Source organism: Anabrus simplex, chromosome 4, assembly GCF_040414725.1.
Source record: "Anabrus simplex isolate iqAnaSimp1 chromosome 4, ASM4041472v1, whole genome shotgun sequence".
NCBI classification, from domain to species: domain Eukaryota; kingdom Metazoa; phylum Arthropoda; class Insecta; order Orthoptera; family Tettigoniidae; genus Anabrus; species Anabrus simplex.
This window is the reverse complement of record NC_090268.1, coordinates 4,265,605-4,291,393: the sequence shown is the minus strand read 5'-3', so window position 1 is coordinate 4,291,393 and position 25,789 is coordinate 4,265,605. Positions and strand designations below refer to the sequence as shown.

The 25,789-nt window shown below is 39.9% G+C and overlaps 1 protein-coding gene across 3 annotated transcripts in view; it reads right to left on the bottom strand.

Moving 5' to 3' along the window:
* Kap3 (kinesin associated protein 3) overlaps positions 1–25,789 on the bottom strand; it is a 388,285-nt gene that overhangs the window by 238,885 nt on the left and 123,611 nt on the right. For all 3 annotated transcript variants that reach the window (XM_067144995.2, XM_067144996.2, XM_067144998.2), the window contains 3 exons: positions 18,135–18,313; positions 17,890–18,052; positions 17,693–17,793 (listed from right to left, as the gene is read on the bottom strand). In XM_067144995.2, coding sequence (XP_067001096.1) covers positions 17,693–17,793; positions 17,890–18,052; positions 18,135–18,313 — 443 coding nt within the window. The remainder of the gene's footprint in view (positions 1–17,692; positions 17,794–17,889; positions 18,053–18,134; positions 18,314–25,789) is intronic.

The window sequence follows — 25,789 nt, the reverse complement described above, 5'->3', positions numbered from 1 at the left end:
CAGCCAGATGGCGTCAAATTGAAATGCCTGCACACGGTAGCTGAGGCCATACGATTATTATTAGTGGACAGAGTTAAAAGGTTGAAGCGATTCTGGAATGTCGTAAACATATTTTGGGACTGTTATATTTTACTGATGAAAAATATGGATTCCAATTTTCTATGCTCATCACCTTTTTACATACATACATTATCATTATAGACTGTTATGCCTTTCAGCGTTCAGTCTGCAAGCCCCTGTGAATTTACTAAACGTCGCCACAATCCTCGATTTGCAACTAGTGTTGTGGCCTCATTTAGTTCTATACCTCTTATCTTTAAATCGTTAGAAACTGAGTCTAACCATTGTCGTCTTGGTCTCCCTCTACTTCTCTTACCCTCCACAGTAGAGTCCATTATTCTCCTAGGTAACCTATCCTCCTCCATTCGCCTCACATGACCCCACCACCGAAGCCGGTTTATGCGTACAGCTTCATCCATCAAGTTCATTCCTAAGTTAGCCTTTATCTCCTCGTTCCGAGTACCCTCCTGCCATTGTTCCTGCCTGTTTGTACCAGCAATTATTCTTGCTACTTTTATGTCTGTTACTTCTAACTTATGAATAAGATATCCTGAGTCCACCCAGCTTTCGCTCCCGTAAAGCAAAGTTGGGCTGAAAACAGACCGATGTAAAGATAGTTTCGTCTGGGAGCTGACTTACTTCTTACAGAATACCGCTGATCGCAACTGCGAGCTCACTGCGTTAGTTTTACGACACCTTGATTCAATCTCAATTACTATATTACCATCCGGGGAAAACACACAACCTAAATACTTGAAATTAGATAGGTGCAATTACTGCTTTTGTCCAATCTGAAGGTACCTTACCTTCACTCCATGCTAATTTTACTACTCTATGAAGCCATTTCATCACTGCCTTCCCACTATACTTCACCATTTCAGGTCTAATTTCATCTATTCCTGCTGCCTTATGACAATGGAGTATTTTTACCATCCTTTCCACTTCCTCAAGCATAATTTCACCAACATCATTTTCCTCCTCCCCATGAGCTTGGCTGCTTGCAACAACACCACGATGATTTCCTTTTACATTGAGAAGATGTTCAAAATATTCCCTCCACCTCTCCAGTGATTCCCTGGGATCTATGAGTTCATCTGAATTACTCAAAACACTGTTCATTTCCTTTTTCCCTCCCTTCCTAAGATTCTTTATTACTGTCCAGAAAGGTTTCCCTGCTGCTTGACCTAGCCTTTCCAGATTATTACCAAAATCTTCCCATGACTTCTTTTTGGATTCAACAACTATTTGTTTCGCTCTGTTTCTTTCATCTACGTACAAATCCCTGTCTGCCTCGGCCCTTGTTTGGAGCCATTTCTGATAAGCCTTCTTTTTACGTTTACAGGCTGCTCTCACTTCATCATTCCACCAAGATGTTCGCCTTTTCCCATCTTTACACACAGTTCCTAGGCATTCCCTTGCTGTTTCTACTACAGCATCCCTGTATGCCACCCATTCACTTTCTATATCCTGAACCTGCTTACTGTCTACTGTTCGTAACTTCTCACTAATCATATCCATGTACTTCTGTCTAATTTCCTCGTCCTGCAGATTTTCTACCCTTATTAATTTGCAGACAGATGTCGCTTTCTTTACCCTAGGCCTAGAGATACTTAGTTCACTACAGATCAGATAGTGGTCTGTATCATCGAAAAATCCGCAAAAAACTTGTACATTCCTAACAGATTTCCTGAATTCAAAGTCTGTTAAGATATAGTCTATTATGGATCTGGTACCCCTAGCCTCCCATGTGTAGCGGTGAATAGCCTTATGCTTGAAGAATGTATTCGTAACAGCTAAACCCATACTAGCACAGAAGTCCAGCAAGCGCTTCCCATTCCCATTAGCTTCCATATCTTCCCCACATTTACCAGTCACCCTTTCGTACCCTTCAGTTCTATTACCAACTCTCGCATTGAAATCACCCATTAGCATTATTCTATCCTTGCTGTTGACCCTGACCACGATGTCACTCAATGCTTAATAAAACTTGTCAACTTCATCCTCGTCTGCACCCTCACATGGTGAATACACGGACACAATTCTTGTCCTAATTCCTCCAACTGACAAATCTACCCACATCATTCGTTCATTTACGTGCCTAACAGAAACTATGCTGCGTGCAATGGTATTCCTGATAAGGAGCCCTACCCCAGACTCTGCCCTTCCCTTTTTAACACCCGTCAAGTACACTTTATAATCTCTTATCTCTTCCTCATTATCTCCCCTTACCCGAATATCACTTACTCCTAGCACATCCAGATGCATCCTCTTTGCTGACTCAGCCAGTTCTACCTTCTTTCTTCCATAAGCCGCATTAATATTGATAGCTCCCCATCGAATTCCATTTTGTTCGCCGAGTTGTTTCCAAGGAGTCCCTCGCCTGTCAAATCGGAGTGGGACTCCGTTATTCCCATAGGTCCGAGGCTTGCTTAAAGTGTTCTGAGCTCGGTACATTCACGAAGCAGGATGCTACCCTACTTGCACATAGTCCAAGTGAGGATCTCTCCTCTAACGGGTTAGGGACCACCGATGAACTGTATAGTCCTAGCCGCCTGAGCACAAGGAGGGCCATGACTCAGAATATGTCCGAGATGCCCACCCCCATTCCATAGTAACTGGTATCCCGACTCTCAGGACCACTTACTAGGCCACTCAGCCGTTGCCCATGGTTCACGAACTAGGACGTGACTACAGTAACCCACAAACATGAACCATTTTAATATTTATGTAAACCTTGGAATACCTCAGGTTACTGAAGGGACCCTTTGTGTAGTGACACTATTTTTTTATTGGAAGTTCAACTAACCATGCCTATCAGTAAAGTGACTGTCTAACTTTCTGAAAACTTTTTTTTGCTAGGGGCTTTACGTCGCATCGACACAGATAGGTCTTATTGCGACGATGGGACGGGAAGGGCTAGGAGTGGGAAGGAAGCGGCCGTGGCCTTAATTAAGGTACAGCCCCAGCATTTGCCTGGTGTGAAAATGGGAAGCCACGGAAAACCATCTTCGGGGCTGCCGACTATCTCCCGAATTCTGGATACTGGCCGCAATTAAGCGACTGCAGCTATCGAGCTCAGTCTTTCTGAAAACAATCAGTGCACTGTATACTTTAAATTCTTCTGTGAATGGCATTATGTTATTTTTACTAGATATCAGTGCTATGTGCCCATATGGGCACATAAAGCGAATGAGCGACGAAAGAATGTCAAAAAAGGTGATGGAAATGCAAATCCAAGGAAGGAGAGGCCGTGGACGACCAAAATTGAGATGGAAGGATACCATCCAACGCAGCATTATAGAAAGAAACCTGGACTGGGACACAGTGTTGGAGGAGGAGTGGTGGAAAGACTGAAGAAAGTGGAGAGGAACCATATTTGCCTCTACCCGGCTACAGCTGGATAAAGGGAAATGATGATGATGATCAGTGCTATAGTGTGTCAGTTTCTTCAGTGTGATCAAAACCCCCAGTCAATCTCAAGTGTATTAATATGTATGTATGTATGTATGTATGTATATATATATATTTATTTATTGAACGAATCAACGACTTCCCGCAATTACGGGTTGCCACAATGGACAAAGTAAAGCATATCAGGAGAGATAATGTTTTTATCACATAGAAATATAAAGATGATATGGATTTTTTTAGGTTATGGAAGTCCGAACAGGTGAGATTTCAGGATGTGGACAGATCCACGTATGGTGGTAGTAACTATTCTTTCGATGCTGTTCATAGGCAGGTCGAACTTCTTCCAGAATGCTAGGAAGAAGGCAGGTATTGTGCCACGAGCACCAATCATTAGGTCGATAATCTCTACTTCATTCAGCTGGGATTTGTTTTTGTAGAACGGAATGGTGGGCGCGTAAATGTTCTACTCTTCAAGATGAACTTCAGTAGGCTGGCCGACATGGTGCTTGAATCGGATGGTCGGATCGATAATGAAGCCTTTCTTGTCGTTATCTTTAAAGGCAAGTATGTCAATTCGTCTTGTACTCCCTGTCAAAGACAAACCGTGGACTTCTTCATATACACGGAAGTTTTGCTACGGAGTTCTTCTGCAATTGGTGATCTTATCTTGTGATGACGTGAGTTTCTCAGTACTTTGCCGTAGGGGCAAGAACCCAGAACGTGAGCCATTGTTTCTTTCTCTCTAACGCATCTGCAAGAGAGGTTTCCATCCTGAATTCTGCCCGGGATAGTTTGTAGTGCAGAAACATTTGATGTCATCTTGATTGCCTCTCGCCATTCGCTACAAGAAAGTCCCTGGTGATGCCTAATCCAATTATTGGCCGGAGTGTACTCTTTATACAACTCTACACTGATCCCTATTACACTATCGAAGGAAACAAACAAGTAAACTCCGTAACCAGAATAAATTGGACAGGGGTCGTACTTCAAACTATCCGTCTAAGTGAAATACTGAACAAATTCGACCATAGTTAGCATAAATTCTTCTAGTAGACAATAAGAATGATCTGGAAAAATGAGGGACAACACATAATCAAGACAAGTGAACTGTGCATTGAGTGAAACTAATGAAGAACGAATGTAGTGCCATAGAAGGAAGTTTAGGAAGTTTTTAGTTTGGAAATAGCTTTTTAATTTGTATATCTAATTTTAACATCCCCTCCCCCCCCTCCACCCTCCCTCACCATTAAGTGTTCTTTACCAAAAAATTTTAAGTATCAAATGTTTTTATGTTCCTTCGCCTAAGCTATGGGATAAGCAGCTGATGATGATTGCCAAGCAATTGAAACATGTACTGCAGTTTTTAATGACATAATTTAGCCTAAGGTTAAATAATAAAAATGTATCGATCAGGTGGAAAAGTTTTTATTTAATTCTTATTTGATTACAATATCAATACGAAATGAAGTGGATAGTATGTAATTCTTAGTTCTTGGCGGATTTTTCTTGGATTTGGAAGGTCACTGCCTTTATTGGAGAATCGGTTAATATCGATGATGTTGAGCTCTTTACAATTTTGTCGGCGGTTTTCAGGAAGCTAAGAGGTACTTGTGTAATTTCAGCGGTTTGAAAAGCATACACTAGAGTAGGGCTGACTGCTTTGTTCAAAACAATGAACTTTTGATCTGCCTTTAACAAAGGTGAGACTGTAAGCGCATCTAACTTCTTGTGCAAGGTTTTTAAAGAAATGTTCGCATCAAAGGTGAGTGTTTCGTTAAAAGTGACGCCAAGATATCGAATTTCTTCTCTTTCTTTAATAGTACTGATCCTAAAATTGTCGTGAATATCAAGCACTCCGTCCACAAGCTTCCCCTTTTCAATACATATGCTCGCACATTTGTTGACATTTACCTGTAGACCGATTTCCTGGAACAACGTGAGAACGTGATAGCGATGCGTGTCAACTCGAGAGCTGCTTCCTTATTTTTGCCAACAATGACTGTGTCATCGGCGAAACCAACAATACTAAGAAGGGGCAATTCTGCAGAAACTGATTTGCCGTATGCTTGTAGTAGGTTTTCTTCTGTTATATCATCAAAAATGAAATCTGTGGCCAGGTTATACAATGCTGGCGATAATGGTGATCCCTGCATAAGTCCTCTCAACAAGCGAATTGGCTTCATTTTACCCTTAATGGTTTCGATCTGTGTTGTATTGTCAGTCTGTAGATTGATGATTAGTTCCTTCAGTTTAGATGGGAATGGCTCGGCAGCTAGTGTTAGATTTAGGTGCTGATGTCCGATATTGTCGAAGGCTTTTGATTTGTCTAAAAAAATCACGGTATCATCTTGCTTATCTGTCATTTGGAATTTGAATATCGTTATTATTGTTGGGTGATATAACATTGTGAAACTTTCATAACTTGGACTTTCGGAACAGGGGGTGTCTAGAAGGATGTTCTGGTTGTTTACTAGTTCTTCAGATGAAAGATTCTTGATTAATATTTCCATTGGAGAAAATAACAGGGGTTTTGATTGGTGAATCTAGGTGGTGAGAGGTAAGCTTCCATGGTCTGATTCAGAGATGCCAACTATTACGATTCAATCATAATAATTATGAATTACCCATTATAATTATATCTTTATGAATGACACACCTCAAACTACGATTTTTTGTTGATTTAAAAATCTAAGTGTGCGATGTGTTCAAAAGGATACACAAGGAACGCCATTACAGCTTGAATTCTCAGAATATTCTTTTCAGATTTGTCAGTAAGCATTTATACCTCTGCCCTTTCCCTGTCGCTCGTTTAAGAATATTTCGAATTTTCACGTGCCGAACTCAGTGTGTGCTTCCAGTACCGGAAAAGTAGCCGCCTGTGAAGTGGTATATCTTGCAGAGATGTTGTGACATGATCAGTCTTCCATGCAAGTATTTGAGCTCTTTTGTCTTTGTTTTGGAGGCAAAGTGGTGACAAACTCTGTTTCATCGTGAATACTGTGCGACTGTTGAACAAATATTTATTGCGATTTTGGTTGCCAAATTTACATATATTGCTCTTCTAGGATATGCTAATCGTGTGTTATGAAATGCGAAAAGTTTAAAATAAACAATGAAGCAATTTCTTGTGCAGGAAAATACGTGTGGTGACGTTACCGTGACTAGTGACGCTAGTAAGAAATCAAAACTAGTTCAAAAATTTAGGGAGGAATACTCGAAAGATCGCCCTGTTTAATGCGTTCCTCAAAATCTCCACACGTGTTTTGTAGTGTGTGTAATCGCGATATTTCAGGTGTGCATTGTGGACGAGACAACTGTCATAAACATGTGGCTAGCAAAATACGTACAGATAGTCAAGCTATGGGGCAGAAACAAGAATTTAACCATATTCGCTATATCCTCGGAAGATGAGAGCTCAGTAACAAACGCAGAGTTGTTGTTTACGACTTTTCTTGTTGAAGACAACTTGCCTTTAACCTGCAGTAGCCATGTGTTATGAAACGTCTGTTCAAGAAAATGTTTTCCAATTCGAAAATAGCTTCCTGGTTGAATTGTATGTTGTTTATTGACATTTCAATGATGTGTAAGTTAGTGAGAACTCAGGAAAAAAACCTCCCCCTCCCGGTGCTCTAACGGCTGCATTACTAATTGCCTTTCTTGAAAGTTGGCATCTCTGCTGACTGATTACCTGATGATCGGACCGGGGCCAGCTTCACCCTCCTCGAGAGAGCGAGGCAAACTTTAGAAGTTTTTCATTTCTCACTGGCCTAGCGAGCGGACGCACTTCTGCGATCGTCCCACCCGGGATGGCCCACCTTCGGATAAACACTATTGGTTTCATTTCCACCTTTATTTAAATTCAATGTTTGTTTTTCTTTTCACCTACTCATCCAGACTCGCCACTCAATTATTAAGATGCCTTAGCTTCTCAGCTGGGCCCGACTGTTTTCTTTTGGTTTTGTGAACAGTGTAAGTAATACGTAAATTTTATTTCCCTCAGGGTTTGCCTCCAGTAACTTTATATCACTTGATGTATGTTAATTTTTCCCCTGCCCCACACCAGAAGTGAATGGGTGATCGATAAATAGAGAAAAGTGTGGGGAATAATGAGTGCTTATTAGTTATGTAATAATTCAAGGTTTCTATTATTAGTTTGAAAAGAAATCATGGTATTGTGTTTTTTGAAGATATTAGCAAACCTGTAGGCATGTATATTGCATGTGAATGTGGAGTAAGCAGCTAGTTTAGGATTATCTTAAGAGTGTTGTGTTAGGATGGTGTTTAAATTTGTTAATAATTCGTTCAATAAAATATCTATTATAACCATTAAATTTGGCGACGGAGCGGATGATATTTAGTTATTTATTTAAGTTATCTTTTGATAGCAGAATTTTGAAGGCACAGTTAACCATACTGTTGTACCCTCTCATGCTACATGCCCCTTCCGCAACACCCCCATGATCCCCCTTCCTGCATTTTATCCTTTCCCTCCCACCCTCTAATAAGCACTCATTATTCCCCACACTTTTCTGTATTTGTCGTTTTCCATTCATTTATCAATTACCACGGCAAGCTGTTCGAGTTGAGCCTCACATTGTTATTGTTTTAAATTTCTTCCCATTTCTAAATATTTTTATTTGGTTTAGTATTTTTAATGATTTAAATTCTTTATAAAATTTATATATCTGCTTTGAATTGTTGAAATTAAGTCCTACATTGTATTCCTAAGACTTCAATTACGTCACATTTTACTCTTCAGCCGGAGAAACAAATGCCTACAAGACCTGCCTAGCAACTATACATAGCTGCATATCACAAGTTCAATTTCATAACGAGTTATGCTTCAAGATTTCATCTTAGAACAAGTCCTTTAACTTGTTATTGACCTCAAATACAACATCTTCATACATCTTCATATGTGAATGCGGCACAACAAGGTTTTATTAGACCTGCTTATGAACTTCAACTGGATTTGTTTTGGCACGAAATAGTGTTCTTTTTACTCTTTTGACTGTGATCATTGTGTTATGTGTCTCTAAATCTTTATGACTTAATTTTTGCACTGTTTTGCTAATTGGCTGATGATGACACTTCAAATGTGTTGAAACCGGCTCCAAATAAACAGGGTTTAACTTATATTTGGTTCAAGTTAAGCGAGTATTGAACGGTGGATCCTTCCTTATACTTAATATTGTATATTTCTCTATTCAATACGGAACTATCATGAAATGCATAACCATCACACCAACATGACAATCCCTGTGCCATTCGCTGTTATAAGTGAAGTAAACATGCTTTCCTCTTTACTTGCTTTTGTGAAACAGTCAGTACTTAACAATATCCTCTCCTACAGGAATACTGATTCTCGGTCCTTATGGGTTTTATTTGGGGTGTCTGATAGTTGTATTGTTTGTGTGCTAGTTTAATGTGTCAATTTAACTTTTTCCTTCTTTGAGGGGCGAGCATTCTGCTAGTGGTTTAACGTTGCACTAAACACATTGAAGGTTTTGGCGACGGAAGGATGGGAAAGGGCTAGGATTGGGAAGGAAGCGGCTGTGGCCATCTGCCTGGTGTGATAAGGGGAAACCACGGACAACCATCTTCAGGGCTGCCGGCGGTGGAATTTGAACCCATAATTACTCATCATCGAATTCTGCCAGTACAATGTAGTACCGTATTTCACGGCATAATCGTCGCCACCGCGTAATCGTCGCATCCTTTATTTTCAATACAAAAATCGGACTTTAAACCTTTAATTACATAATCGTCGCACGCCCAAATTTTGTTCACTAATCTGGTTAAAAGGTAAATGGAACTGCAACGTAAGTTGCACATGAATGCGCAATTTAAATACGTGTATGGTTTATGGGCAATTTGGCAACACAGTCACGTTTGCGACATGTTGCACAACGTATAAATAATAATACCGGTATATGTACGACGCATGGCTTACCGGTAGACTATCGGCAGTTTGACAACGTGTTCGCGAGACAGTGTACTATTTATTCACCACCTACATATTATGAGTTCCCATTTGAAATACGTAAGGCTGTAAGTTATCGCTTATCGGCAACGTCGCCAGGAAATACCGGCTAGGTAGGTTGAATGGACCTCGAACCAGCCCTCAGATACAGGTAAAATTCTCTGACCCGGCCGTGAATTGAACCCGAGGCCTCCGTGTAAGGCTCCATGGGGCCGGCTCCTGTGTTATTGCGCACGAAGTGAAATCCAAGACGATAACGCAGATTTCCACGGAATTATTCAGCCGAATTATTTACGATGTCGCAGTTGTCATCGCTAGACTCTTATCTTACTACTACGTCATAAGTGTCCGGGCATGGGATGAAAACTTTTATCCAAGCAGTCAAGATAATTATTATCCAATGCTATTAAAGTTTTATTTTATAAACTCGTCAGTAATGTAATGTAAAATCATCAATAACTGGGAAGAAATATTAACCTAATTACCGTATGTTTAAAAGAAATTGAAGAAAATGAATGTTTGTTACTGACGTCTCAGAATACAGTCAACTATACAGTAGATCTACACCGCGCTAGCTAGAGCTCCGGTTTGCGAGCTTTGCGCAAGCGCAGTAGTGTGTCGCAACGTCGCAACCAACGAGCTAAACTGATAAATTGTTGCATGCTTCCTTGCTGCCTAACAGTATTGGCTGCTCTGGAATGGACAGATCACAGATGCATTTATTTGTTTCAGATTTACGTGATTACTGTAGACATGTGTGCGTGAGAATTTAAGTTTTTAATTTGTGTTTTGGGTGTTTGCAGAAATAATTTGTTTTAATAGTGAACAATTACGGAAAGTCATTTATGTCGCAAAACATTAACGTGTGAAGCATTTATAAGCGATTATGGGTAAATATAGAAAGTATTCTGCGGGCTTCAAGCTAAGAGTAATTGCCTTCGCTGAACAGCACGGGAACAGAGCTGCAGAAAGAAAATTTTCTGAGTGAAAAGTTGGTGCGTGACTGGCGGAAAGTAAAAAACAAGCTAAAAAGCACAAACCCTTCTGGACGCGCGTTTAGAGGTCCTAAAACAGGGAAGTTTCCTATAATTGACGAAGAAGTGTTTAGGTACGTCAGTGAAATACGTAACAATGGCTGCAGTGTATCATATGAAATGTTACAAATTAAGGGACAGGAGGTAGCGCGCAAACACAACATACCGGTAACTCAGTTTAAGGCGACTCGTGGGTGGATTAAGGGGTTCATGCGACGACACAATCTGTCAGTGCGAAGGAGAACAACACTAAGCCAAAAGTTGCCTGCTGATTACACGGACAAGATTGTAAATTTTCACCGATTTGTCATACGTTTGCGCAAGGAAACTTCGTACTTGCTTTCTCAAATCTGTAATGCCGATCAGACTACAATCTTTTTTTTTTTTTTGATATGCCTCGCACTATTGCGCTAAAAGGATCACGGAGTGTATTAATGAAAACCAGCGGTAGTGAGAAGTTGCGATGCACGGCAATGCTAGCCATTACAGCTGACGGGAGAAAGTTGCCTCCTTACATCATTTTCAGGAGGAAAACGATGCCTAAGAATATACAGTTTCCCCGTGGAATTCATGTACGAGTGCAACCAAAGGGTTGGATGGACGTAGAACTCATGCTGGACTGGGTTAAAACTGTGTGGAATAGAAGACCTGGTGCACTACTAAAACAACCAGCTCTGCTTGTTTTAAACAGTTTCCGAGGTCACCTCGTGAACGAAGTGAAGCAAATTCTCACTACAAATAAGACACGACAGATAGTCATTCCTGGTGGCCTAACATCTGCTTTGCAGCCACTAGACGTATGTGTTAATAAACCCTTTAAAGACCACTTACGTCGATTTTACAACGAGTGGATGATGAGCGGCGATCAGCAATTTGACGCCCGCCGGAAATATCAGGCGTCCACCCTTGGACTTGTTATGCTCGTGGGATCTTATACCACCTGAACTAGTCTCCAAGAGCTTCAAAAGGACTGGGATTTCGAATGCACTAGACGGTTCCGAAGATGACGCAGTGTGGCAGGGAGACGAAGAATCTGATACTGGTATTAACAGAGGCGAGGACGGCGCATCAGATAGCGAAACCTGCGATAGCGACACCGAAGATTTGGAATAAATTGCGTACCTGTAAGTCCGCATTTCACAACAAAGCGATAATTTTTTGCAAGTGTAATATTTTAACTTTAATACTCAAATTAATGACAAATTAACTTAATACGTTCATTTTTATTTTCAGGTTGGAAAAACGTTCGCCGAATTGTTGCGAAAAATTATGAATTTTGTTTTAGACTATTTTAATTATTTTGATGTATAAACGCGAGTATTACGTGCATCCTAAATTTGTATCAAATACAATTTAGTTATAAATACATTTTTTGAGTAATACAAATACTGGTATTAAATATTCATCGTATAATGGTCGCACCCTACAATTTTTTTCGAAAATTTTGGTATAAAAAGTGCGACGATTATGCCGTGAAATACGGTATGTGTTTGGCTTAATGTCCAGAGAATTATCCACAGAATTATCATCTGTGAGTACTGAGGAATGTGGTATGACTTTACTGTCAAGATAAACTTCTTTAATGTGTTATGGAATTGGCATGGTTCTGAATAATGAAGGGCCATCTCGGCATGAATGTCTCACAGACCTTCTCCCCTTGCCATGTTTTGTGACTCTTATTATTCATACGTTTTCCCTTACCAGATATAACCTTGTATCCTTTGGGGTCTACATCCTACATGGATAAAAATGTACTTTGGTCACCTATTTTGTATCCATTGGTCTTCCCTTACATTGGAATAATGAGATTTATATACACCTGATCCCTTCCTTTATGTCTCCACAACAAGATTACCTGGACAAGAATCAAAGAAAGAGAGTGAATACTTTTTATTTGCAAGATCACAAGAGTGGTTTTTATAATGGGTCATTACTGAGAGCAGAGAAATAGATTGTCTTTCGAGGATAATTCTATTGTTTACATCTGTATATGGCACTAAAATCTGTGCAACACTCCAAAATATTTACTGTAAGTGAACATAAAATAAATGGAAAATGGCACCTATGGTTGGTTCTACAGAATCCAAGTAAGATATGTTATAGTTTCCCTGTAACTCACATTCCTGTCCTTTTGTAAGCAAATGTTCCTGTCAGTAATTTATTTACTGTTGTCATTCATTCTCTAATGCTGCCATTTTTCTTTGCATGCTGTAATCTAATTTGTCCCCTTTCTTTCATACATCGGATTATCTTTCCGTTTGAATTCAGGTTATGACAATGACAGAGGATTGAAAATATGTTTAAATTCAGACCGTGACCATTCTCTCTGTCCTGTCTTATGTTGTTAATTTGTAGATTTTGGGTACGGGTGTGTGAAGCAGCTGAAAATTAAGGTAGAAGGTGTTAAATATAATATTTATTCCCACAAGGTTTATATATTACAACATGGACAATTGCTCTCTTCTTATTTAATTTTTTTTTACATTTGACTTTACATCGCACCGACACAGATAGGTCTTATGCTGACGATGGGACGGGAAAGGAAGCGGCCGTGGCCTTAATTGAGGTACAGTCCCAGCATTTGTGTGGGTGTGAAAATGCGAAACCACGGAAAACCATCTTCAGGACTGTCAAAGCCACTATCTCCCGAATGCTGGATACTGGCTGCACTTCTTATTTCAATGTGTACGAAAAGAATACTGAATGTTAGCGAACTATGATAAGGGCAACTCAGATGTAAATTGAGAGATTCGTATTTTCTTTTAATCTTAAAAGAAACTGGACTGAAGTAGGTGTCACAGAGACAAAGATGCTGAGGTGGAAAGCTAGTGTCAGTACCATGGATCAGATCTCCAATGAAACCATCAGGAAAAGATAAAAAGGATGAAGGAAATCTATGATGGTTTGGACATGTATGAAGTACAGAGATGGGTTACATATTAGAACTAATCTGTACGAGACCAAAGGGACGACCTAAACAGTGATGGGCCAATACTCTCAAAGATCTGAACAGTGTGAACAGCGTCAATCTCCACCTTGACAGGACCCAGGACAGCAGTAAACGGAGACAACGAATCCATGTGGCTGCCATGCCACGAGGAAGGACAAACGCTGAAGTAAAAATTTAAATGAACAAGAAGACGACGAAGAGGAACTGGATATTTCTAGCAAGCTTGAAGTTTTATGTGACTGTTGATAATATAATCACAGCCACAGGACCTCCAGTTCTACATGAAATCTTAATTGCACGGATGAAACTTTTTATTTTTTAAATCCCACGTACAATGACCACGATGCCACTAGACTATAACAAATGGACATCTTTCTTTCTTGTCCTAATAGTGTTCTTGTTTTCATGTCACACTAACTACTTTTATAGTTTTCCGAGGGACCGAAATGTTGACCCACAGGAGTTGTTGTAAATCTACCAACATGAGGCTGACGTATTTGAGCACCTTCAGATACCATCGGACTGAGCTGGGAATGCAGCCCATATCTACTGTCTGAGATACTCAGCCTTGCAACTGTGTCTATGCTCCTGATTCAAACAGGCAGGTAACTATCTTACAGGAGGGGCAATCAGGATGTACAAACAAGAAACGACAACGACTGCTGTGAGCAGATACTGGGTTCGAACCTGAAGATGGTTTCCCATACCAGACAAGTCTTGCCATGGCCGCTTCCTTTCCACCCCTAGCCTATTCCTATTCTCATCCTTGCGAGGCTGAGTGGCTCAGACTGTTGAGGCGCTGGCCTTATGACCCCAACTTGTCAGGTTCGTCCTGGCTCAGTCTAGTGGTATTTGAAGATGTGTCGGTAGATTTACTGTCACGTAAAAGAACTCCGGCGTACTAAATTCTGGCACCTCAGCATCTCAAAAAAAGTAAAAGCAGTTAGTGGGATGTAAATTCAATAATTTTATTATTATTACAATGAAAAGTGGAGTGACCAAGAACAGGAACACTTGCCTCAATGTCTGTACTGAAGGTGAACTGTTCCAGGTAATGCACAATATTGGTTACAATTCGTGAAACATAAAGTAATATTTGACTCTTTCTGATACGAGAATAATGTGCCATCTCGTTCAATAGTGGAAGAGTTATTCCCTTGAATGACCAGCAGATCACATGACTCACTTCATTCATGAGTCTATCTGTCCAGTTCTTGTGACCCTTTCCTGTACGGTCCAGGTCTCAGTCCATAGAACTGACGTCTCTTCAAAAGAACTCTCCTTGCCTACTCTCTTGGTGTCGCTTTAACACTTCCTGATAACATCTGCTGGAAATTTGTAAGCCCCTGTTTACAAGAATTGCTGAAACAGGTTCCTTGGCTGATTAACACTCAGAGGTTTATCTAAAAGTTTTCAATAAGAGAGTGCACCTCTATACTTTTACGACACATTCACTAAAAAATGTCCTAAACGCTACTTGTTATTTTCCTAGCATAATAGTATGACAGACGTTTATTGGCAAAATGTGTGTTGGACCACGGCCAACTGGATCCCTCGCTGCACTCCTTATACCGGCTTGTGAAGCCCAGCATAAAGCTGTAATTGGAAAGTTACACCATAACGTCGCTGGAGCGCTGGCCTCCTAGTCACTGACAGGTGCTCGTTGGCTTGATATTGAGAGCTGATAGTTGGCGCTAGCAAGTTAAATTTTTGTGTAGTGTGGTGATTATATTTTTTAAATTGTGTTTACAAATCTTGGAATTTGTGACATTATTGTGTGCCTTTTTTTACTTCGAGCACAAATTTTCTGCAAACAAGAACAAATGTAATGAGTGGCTCAAACTGATTTCTCGCTGTAACTTAGTCCTAAACAAGAATTTTAATTTATGCACAAATTCGTTTTTTAATGGTGTAGTGATTTGCTTTTCTTTAACTGTGTCTGGAAATATTTGAATACGTATTGCTGTGCGCCTTTTTGTAATTTCAGCGGGAAAAAAAGAGCAAAGGGACACTATCATTTCACGAATTCTCTGTAAATCAGGACAATACTATGGAATGGCTCAAAGCAGGTAGCACTTTCATCCTGGTCTTCCATTTCTATTTCGGGTATTTATCTTCTTTCTTACTCCAAATATCTTTCTTTCTTTGATAATCTGTTTACCCTCCAGGGTTGGCTTTTCCCTCTGAGTCAGCGAGGGATCTCACCTCTACCACCACCAGGGTAGTGTCCTGGAGCGTAAGACTTCAGGTATCCAGTATTCGGGAGATAGTAGGTTCGATCCCCACTGTCGGCAGCCCTGAAGATGGTTTTCCGTGGTTTCCCATTTTTACACCAGGCAAATGCTGGGCTGGGGTTGTACCTTAATTAAGGCCACGGCTGCTTCCTTCCCTGTCCCATCGTCACCATAAGACATATCTGTGTCAGTGCGACGTAAAGCCAATAGCAAAAAAAAAAAAAGACTTCAGGTTGGCAGATACAACTAGGAAGGATGACCAGTACCTTTCCCAGGCAGCCGCAACAGCTAAGCTGAACATGGGCCTTGTGTTGGGGATGAGAAAATTGGAAGGGATAGACAAGGAAGAGGAAAGGAAGCGGCCGTGGCCTTAACTTAGGTACCATCCCCGCATTTGCTTGGAGGAGAAGTGGGGAAACTATGCAAAACTACTTTGAGGATGGCTGAGGTGGGAATCGATCCCTCCTCCCCCCCTCTACTCAGCTGACCTCCCAAGGCTGAGTGGACCCCATTCCAGCCCTCGAACCACTTTTGAAACTTTGTGGCGGGGAAAGGAATCGAACCCAGGCCTCTGGGGGTGGCAGCTAATCCCGCTAATCGGGTATATTTTTACCCCTAAATTTCCTTTCACTGAATAATCCTTTAGGCGGAGTCATATTTGCCATATGACTGCAACACAACTGAACTTTAACATTTAAACACTGACAAGTAAGAACCTTTACTGTTATGACAGTAAAGCCAACATATGAAGTGTTGTTACCTGAGCAATGAAGAATTTACAATTTATTTACTCACTCTTGCTGAATTTTTATTTAAAATTCTTCTTCTTCTTTTTCTTGCTATTTGTTTTTCGTCACACTGATACAGATAAGTCTTAAGGCGACGGTGGAATAGCAAATGACTAGGAGTGGGAAGGAATCGGCCGTGGTGTTAATTAAGGTACAGCCTGGTGTGAAAATGGGAAACCACAGAAAACCATCTTCAGGGCTGCCGACAGTGGGGTTCGAACCCACTACCTCCCTGATGCAAGCTCACAGCTGCACACCACTAACCGCACGGCCAACTCGCCCGGTATTTAAAGTTCTAGTGAAAGATATGAATGAAATGTAATATGAAACTATATATATATATATATATATATTTTTTAATTAAAATTAAACATGTTTGAGTCAAAATACTTATGTTATCCATACAACAAATATAGAAGAAAGTAGGATTTTTATGATTTGTCCAGCCCCCCCCCCCCCTTCCTGAGAGCAACACTTGAAGAATTTTAAAACTCTAATTGAACAATGACTCGTAATCTCAAGGTTAACATCAGAAAAAAAAATATTGTGGTAAGTTCTGCTATGTATCTCAATGCCATGATAATAAAAGCGATTACTATTATTCCTCACATTTAAGGAACGTCAGTTGGACTACCCCATCTCTCTGCAGTTTCATTTCACGACGTTATTTTGGCACATATCAACGAAAATAACCTTTAAGACTAATAATTTTAACAATATTAACCTATGTAACATTCTCCATAACTCTAAATTACGATAATCACCAATCACAGTCAATATCTTTTCCACCGCATATAGATAGGCCGCCAGCGCCACGTGTCAAGCTGTGTAACTACTCCGATTACAGTGTGTGGACCTGAATGTCAAGGCCGGTAAGGAGCTAGCTAGAGCCGTGGTTGGACAAACGTATATTAAAGAGTGAAACGAGAATTATTTTATTACAAATGACTATCGTACGGGATGAGTTTTACAAAGCGTGATGCTGACTTTTCTGTGTAAGAGTCTGCTGTTCTATGTATAACTACTTTCATGGTTTTCAGAGACTACGAGATGCTGGAATTTTGACACGTAGGAATTTATTTATGTGCTGGTGTGTTTGAGCACCAAGATCCAACAGAAAACCAGCGCCACTGCTCTGCTTAGGAGGTGTACATACTCATACATGGTAAGCTTCAATTGGAACATTCCCAAAACATTTGGTAAAATGTAACACTGATTGGAGAACTACTTACCAATGGAATACAATCTGTGTAGGTAAACATAGACTTACATCTATCATCCATACTTAAATGATACAGGATTTTCAAAACAATTGTTTCATATCTTTGGTCAGCTGCAACAGAAATATTCATATTTTTTAATGCCAACATTGAAAATAAAGCAGTTAAATACACACTGCAAAACGCAAGTTGACTGCACTAGAACTTACTCAAAAGGCTGACGACTTTGGGAATAAAGCCAACCCGCACCATTCTTTCTCGGAGGTGAGTGTCGAAAGATAAATTGAACAGTAACTGGAGTGTCACTTCAATCACGTCAGGATTGTTGATCATCAACACTTTTGGTAATTTCTCCACAACATTTAAATCAGCCTATTAATGAACAGAAACATTCACATGTTACGTACAACGCTACAAACACCGAGTATCATACTCTGAAATTAGCAATACCCACCATATCATCTACATTTTCTCTGAAGAGCGAGAGTTTTCTCAAAAATGTAACCACCAAGTGGAGAAGATTTGGATTATCTCTATCCAGAGTCTTTGCTAACATCCCACATATATTCTTCTTTCGCATTTTATCTTCCACCTTTGTATTCTCAGCCATGTTCAATAACAGGTAAATGATCACTGAAAAGGAAAAGAGAAGCCATACTTGAAAACTACTAATAACAAAAAGGTTGGCCCCCATATCAAGAGTTCTGCATGCATGTTTGAAAATAGATGTAATGCGACATCTGACTGCATTTTTCGATGAAGTTTGGTCAAATTTAACGTAAGTAGTACGTTATTGAGTCCTGATTATGCATGAAGTTATATTATCATATAATTCTTCAATAAAAAAGACCAAAAAACACACACATTCATAAAACCACTTCTAATAATAAATTCATGTGGCTATTTCTAGCCGAGTGCAGCCCTTGTAAGGCAGACCCTCCGATGAGGGTGGGCGGCATCTGCCATTTGTAGGTAACTGCGTGTTATTGTGGTGGAGGACAGTGTTATGTGTGGTGTGTGAGTTGCAGAGATGTTGGGGACAGTACAAACACCCAGCCCCCGAGCCACTGGAATTAACCAATGAATCGAACCCGGGACCCTCTGAACCGAAGGCCAGTATGCTGACCATTCAGTGTTAGTGAATCAAACCTGCTGAAGAGAAAAGGTGATAAGCACTTACAAGTTTCCGTTCACATATCAAATATTTAACAAGATTACACTGAATTCACTGCCACTCGAAAGTACTTAAATGACTTCTCTGTTCTAAGATTGCCCACTTTTAACTGCAAACAATTTAAAAACTACTAGAAAGACGAACTATAGTCATAAGAAAAATTGGATAATACCTTGGTAAATAAATAAATGTGAAAAATTATTTTTTTTCTATCTAGTGAAATACTGTATTCGAACTTCCTTGATTGCTTAAGAGTGTGAGCATACATACAGTAGCACTCATAAGTGTTTTGACGACGTTTGCTGCAGAAGTTTTATTCGCAGCATTATTTTGCCTCTTATTTGAACAATAAAACACAAACATCAAAATGAATTAATCGTATCAGGGCAGAATATCATTTGTAACAAAACAAAGTTGTGAAATTCAAAGCTCATAAATGTTTTGGCGAAAACTTTTTGGACCAATAAATCAAAGAAGTGTTCATTTTTTTACCATGACAACTAATATATTGTTGCATAGCCTTTTGCTTGTATCACAAAGTCACATCTTGCAAACATGGAAGTAATAAGGGATCTAACTTTGTGTTCAGGGATTGTTGCCCATTCAGATGTCAAACTGCTTTATTTCTATATGATCCTGTCCTTATACGTGCGTCCAGAAGATTTAAATCCGAACTTTGACTTGGCCATGTCAAAACTTTTATCTTCTTTTGCACATAATCTGTTTCACATTTACATTGATGTTTGGAATCATCATATTGTTTAAAACACCTTCTCGAAGTAGCACATGCTTGTCCAAAAGATTCTTGTTGCAGTCACGACCCTCCATTATACCATCAATGCGCACTAATGGACCTACGCCCTTAGCAGAGAAGCAACACCAGCACCTCCATGTTTTACAGTAGGAACCTGGCAACGTAGATGGTATCTTTTATTTCTAGGGCGACAAACATATTGAATGCCATCAGATGACCATTTTAAATTTGCTCCATAATACGCTCGACCACTCCTGCTGTGTCCAGGCAAACGCAAGTCCCTTCTTTCTGTCGCATGCACTTAAAAAGGGTTTAGAGGTGAGTTTCACACCTCAATATTCCTTTCCTTTCAAAAGCACCTTCTCAGAATTCTGAATTCTAACGTAAAATTCACAATTCGATCTCTATTTTTTAGGTCTGTGTTGGGTCAAGATCGATCGATCGATATTAACTTGTCAAAATTCAACATTTTATCTGATAGTTTATAAGCTTAGAAAGATCACATATCCAATAACTTTAAGATTGATATAGGCTGATGATGCCCATAAAAAAGGGCGAAACATCTACCTATGAATTTTAAGTATTATGTATAAATTTTAACCACATGAAATAGTGGATTGTATTGTATTGTATTGAACAGGTGGATCTATAAATAATTATTATAATATTTGTGATTTACATCATCTTCAATACAGACCCAAAATGAGAATAGTTACTTGGAACATACTACTTAGTCAAGCAGCTTGTCTCCTTTCTCCCAAGTCTTCCGAGCCCAAACTTTCCAACATTTTTGTTAGGCTACTCTTTTACCGGAAATCACCCAGAACGTATTGAACTGCTTTTCCAGTTCTTTAATCAAGTAATCCTGGTGAGGGTCCCATACACTGGAACCATACTCTAGTTTGCCCTCTCCTTTACATCCTTACTACAACCCCTAAATACCCTCATAACCATGTGCAGAGATTCACAATCCCATTTATGTGATTACCCCAATGGAGATCTTTTCTTATATTAACACCTAGGTACTTACAATGATTCCCAAAAGGAACTTTCACCCCATCAATGCAGTAATTAAAACTGAGAGGACTTTTCCTATTTGTGGAACTCACAACCTGACTTAACTCCGTTTATCATCATACCATTGACTACTGTCCATCTCACAACATTATCAAGGTCATTTTGCAGTTGCTTAGAATCTTGTAACTTATTTATTACTCTGTACAGAATAACATCTGCAAAAAAGTCTTCTTTAAAATTCTTTAAACATATCAATGATATATATAAGAAAACAAAGGTCCTTCTTCTTGTTTCCGAATTTGGCCACCGCATTGAACTTAAGGCTTCTTCTTCTTTCTAAATTCTTTTCTGTTGTGAACCATATCCATTGTAAGTCCACTTTCTGTTGCATCTCTTTTTACCTCTTCCACCCACTTCGTCGAAGCTTTCAGTCCAGTGATGTACTTGAATATTTTCTTAGTAGCCATTTCTCATCCATTCTTTCTAGATGCCCAAAGAATTTTAGCCTTCGCTTTCGCATGGTGACAGTGATTTTTTCGGTGTATTTGTAGAGGTCATCATTTTTTCTATTCCTCCACTCCCCATCAGCATTTTTGTGTGGTCCTAAAATTTTCCTTAAGATTCTCCTCTCCTTTTTTTTTTTTTCTGAGTTCTTGAAGCTCACCTTTTTTATTCATTGTCAGGCTCTCTAAAGCGTAGAGACCCTCTGGCTTTACCACTGTGCTGTAGTGTCTAACTTTCACCTTGTATGATATTGCTCTTTTGTTATATCTGTTCTGGGTTAACCTGTAAGCCAATTCTAGTTTTCTAATTCTTGCCCTATTCACCTCTTTATCCAACCCGTTAGGTTCTATCCATTCCTCTAGATATTTAAAATTCTCAGTTCTTTTTACAGTCCCATGCTTCACTTCTAAGTGTCTCTCCCCTTGATGTCCATATTCCATGTATTCCGTCTTCTCATATAATACTTTGAGACCCGTTTTCTCAGCGATCTCATGTAGAGTATTCAGCATAATTTGGGCATAATCTCGGTTGCGAGCCAAGAGTGCAAGATCATCCGCGAAAGCCAAACAATTTCTAAGTTCCGTCCTTTCCTCCCTAAATGTATTCCCTTTATTCCTTTCACTTCCAAGGCTTTTCCCCAGGTTCTAATGATTTTTTCCAGAACAATGTTAAAGAGAATTGGTGATAGGCAGTCCCCTTGTCTGACTCCCGTTTTTATTTCAAACGGTTCAAAAATTTCACCAAAGAATTTGACTTTTGAGAAAGTTTCTGTCACGGTTTGTTTTATTAACATTCTTGTTTTCCTGTCAATTCCGAATTCCTCTAGGACATTAAATAGAGTCTGCCTGTCAATTGAATCATACGCTTTCTTAAAATCAACAAATATTACCACGGTGTTCTGGCTTCTCAAAGCTCTTATTCTGAGAATGCTCTTCAGGTTAAATATTTGTTCTGCGCATGATCTGCGCATGATCTTCCTTTTCGAAAAACAGCTTGGTACTCACCTATGAGATGGTCTGCTTGTTCTTCAACTCTTCTCAATAGTACTTTAGAGAGTATCTTATATGTTATTGGGAGTAAAGAGATGCCTCTATAGTTACTGATGTTTGTCCGGAGACCTTTCTTGTGAAGTGGGTGTATAAGAGCACACTTCCAATCACTGGGGATCTTTTCATCTCTCCAAATTTCTCCTATGATGGCATGGATTGCTTTTGCTGCAGTTTCTCCTCTGAACTTCTACTTTTCTGCAATAATTCCATCTTCACCTGGTGCTTCGTTGCTTTCAAACTCATTTATTATTTCTTTGATCTCTTCTAGACTCGGTGGCTTGGAATCTTGGTTATCCTGAGATAATTTTTCGTATCCAATCTTTCCACAGGTTCTGCGCAATTCAGCAACATTTTGAAGTAATCTGCGAGAAATTGACAATTTTCTTTGTTGTTACTACACTACCATCCTCCCACTTGAAACACAAACTTGATGGCTGGTATCCCTGTAGTTCCTCTCTGAAGGTTTTGTAAAATGCTCAAGTGTTGTTCTTTCAAAAATCATCTTCTATCTTATCCATCCTACTTCTGTCATAATTTCATTTCTCTGATCGTATGATCTTAGCCGTTTTCTTCCTCTCTTTCCTGAAAGTTTCCCATCTCTCCTCGGTTTTGTTGGAATGCCACCTCTTCCATGCTTGTAGTTTTCTGTCCAAAGCTACATCATCACACTTTTCATTCCACCACCTGTGTTTTCGTTTCCTCGCTGGATCCCCCAAACCTTCAACTGCTTTAAACATTGACTTTCTGATCTCTTACCAGCTGTTCATATTCAGCTTCGACAATTTTTCGCAATAAGTCTCTTTGCTTTGTTTCAGAGTATCTGCATCAATTCTAAGCTTCCTCTTGATTCTTTGTTTGGGTTTGTTTGGTTGGAATCTTACTTTAATCTGCAAGAGGTAGTGGTCCGAATCTATGTTTAAGTTTTTTCTTTCCTTGACGTTCAAAATTTCCCTTCGGTTTCTGGTCGTAAAAGCAACATGGTCGATCTGAAACTCCCCCAGCAACGTGTTAGGAGATGCCCATGTTTTTTCTTGTTAGGGAGTGCCTTGAAGTGTGTAGACATGAGTTTCAAGTTAAAGTGTCTGCAGAAACTGATTAATCTTTCACCATTTCTGTTTGTTCTGTTATGTGCTGGGTAGTCCCCCACAATTTTCCTGTACCTTCTTTCTTTACCTATCTGAGCACTGAAATCACCAACCAAAATTTTCATATGGTGTTGTGGAATTTTGGACGTTGTCTTTTCAAGAATTTCCCAAAAGTTATCTACTTTCTCCGGGATTTTCTTGTTATCGTCATTTATTGGCGCACGTGCATTTATGTTCGTGTATGCTTTATTGCCAGATCTAAAGGACAGAAACGAGATCCTCTCTGTTGGGGAGATGAAAGTGATGGACTCCAGGGTCACAAAACTCGCAACATTTCTCAATTATGTCTCGTGTTCAGAATAGATTCTCGTGTTCCTTTACTTGCAACAAAGCCTGCTTGTTCTGCAGATATCTGAGGTTGCAGGAATGGTTTTAGGCGTTGATTTATTATGTAGAGCAGAACTTTGCTTGCATGGGATATTAATGCGATAGTACGATAATTGGAACAATCCCTTATATACCCCTTTTTGTGAAGAGGGATTAGTATTGATGTTGTCCAGTCCTTGGGCCATACACGAGTTTTCCACACCATATTGCATACTGAATGTAAAACACGCATGCCCTCCTCCCCCATCACTTTCAGCATTTCTCCCGAAATACCATCCATACCTGGGGCTTTGTTGTTCTTCAAATGATTGACAGCATTCACAATTTCAGTGAATAAAAAAATATCAGGTTCTTTGTCATACCTCATAGAAATTTCCTGTTCGGTAGAATTATTTCCTTTGCAATACAGCATTTCACAGTATTGTTTCCACCTCTCTATTGCTTTGTTCTTATCAGTAATAAGGTTGCCATCTTCATCTTCAATCACCCATGTGCGTGGTTTGAACTCACGGGTAATGCTGTTGACTTTTTTTAAAAGATCAAGTGTTTGATTCAGCCTATGATGTTGGTCTATTTCATCACAAATACTAGTGAGATACCGTGTCTTGTCAGTTCTGCAATTGCGCTGTATTTCACGGCAAAGTTCAATGAATGCTTCTTCGTCTTGCTTGGTTTGAATGCCACGTTTCTTCAGTATGCCCCGTTCTTCTATCAGCAGTAGAGTGGTGTTCGATATCCAGGGGTGCTTAGCTTGGGAAGAATTAGTAAATGGTTCAGGGAGAGAAGAGTTAATGATTGACTTGAGGTTATCCCATGTTTGGGAGGCTGATCCTTCCTCCCGTACTTGCTGGAGTTTTGGCCTTATTCTTTCCCCAAAATCTTGGAGAGCATTTTTGTCAGTAATGAAAACCTGTGTCACTCTCTTCTTCTTGGTCAATTTCAGTTTGATCCGCATTTTCATGGATAGCATAATGTGATCACTACCACAGTCTGCTCCAGGATAGGTTTTGCAATCCAGTACAGAAGTCCGCCATCCTTGCCTCACCAAAATGAAATCAATCTGATTTCGAACCCTGTCGCCAGGAGAAATCCATGTGTATCGACGCCGTGGGTGATGTTGGAAGAGAGTATTGCAGATAGACAGGTTATTGCCAACACAGAACTCCAGTAGACGCTCACCACGCTCATTTCTCACACCTAGACCGTGCCTTCCAACCACATGTCTCAAATGATTGTCTTCAATAGTCTCGCCTATCTTCGCACTAAAATCACCCTGAATGACTAATATTTCCTTCTGAGGAATCTGTCTGATGGTGCATTCCAGCAACTCGTGCAATTCATCGATTTCTTCATCCAGTGCAACTGCAGTAGAATGAAGTTGATCCTACACGGAGAAGCATTCATATTAATAGAGATGATTCTGTCAGAGACAGGCTCATATCCGACGACAGCACTGGCTAGTATTTTAGGAATAACTACAGCAACACCATTCCGACTGAGATCCTCACTTCCAGAAAAATATATGGTGTTATCCGAGTGAGTGACAAAGTGGCCACAACCTTTCCAATGTGTCTCGCTGAGTCCAAGTATGTCCAGATCATGTAGGCTCATTGCTCTTTCAACGATAGCCAGTTTTCCTGTCTGTAAGAGACCTTGTACATTCCAGGTTGCAATCTTTCTAACTACGCGCAAAGTTGGTTTGGATTGATTTGCACATTCAGATGCTCCTCTCAACCATGTCTCCCCCGTAGATCCGACTGTGAGACTTACTCCGGACACTGATTTATGATTGAGTAAAGCCATGAGGTTGTCTTGGGAAAATTAACAGTGGTGGTTTCCCGTTGCCTTCCACTGACCCCCAATTCAACTCTGCTCACCGACCCAGCTTCCCGCTGGGGTTGTTACCCAACCTTCCACTGGGTTGCTCGGCTTAACAGGGGCACCATGTGTAGGTAAGAAATGGAGAATTGAGGTGAGAGAGGCTAAGAGAACTCTCTTGTTGAGTTCTTATAATCGCATCACACCTCCATTTAGCCAGAGTCTCAAGGTGGTCGCAGAGACTCTCCCTAGGTCAGTAAATTCACTAGACAACACTACCACAAACTTGGCACTCAAAATGAAGTCACAAATACCTTCAGG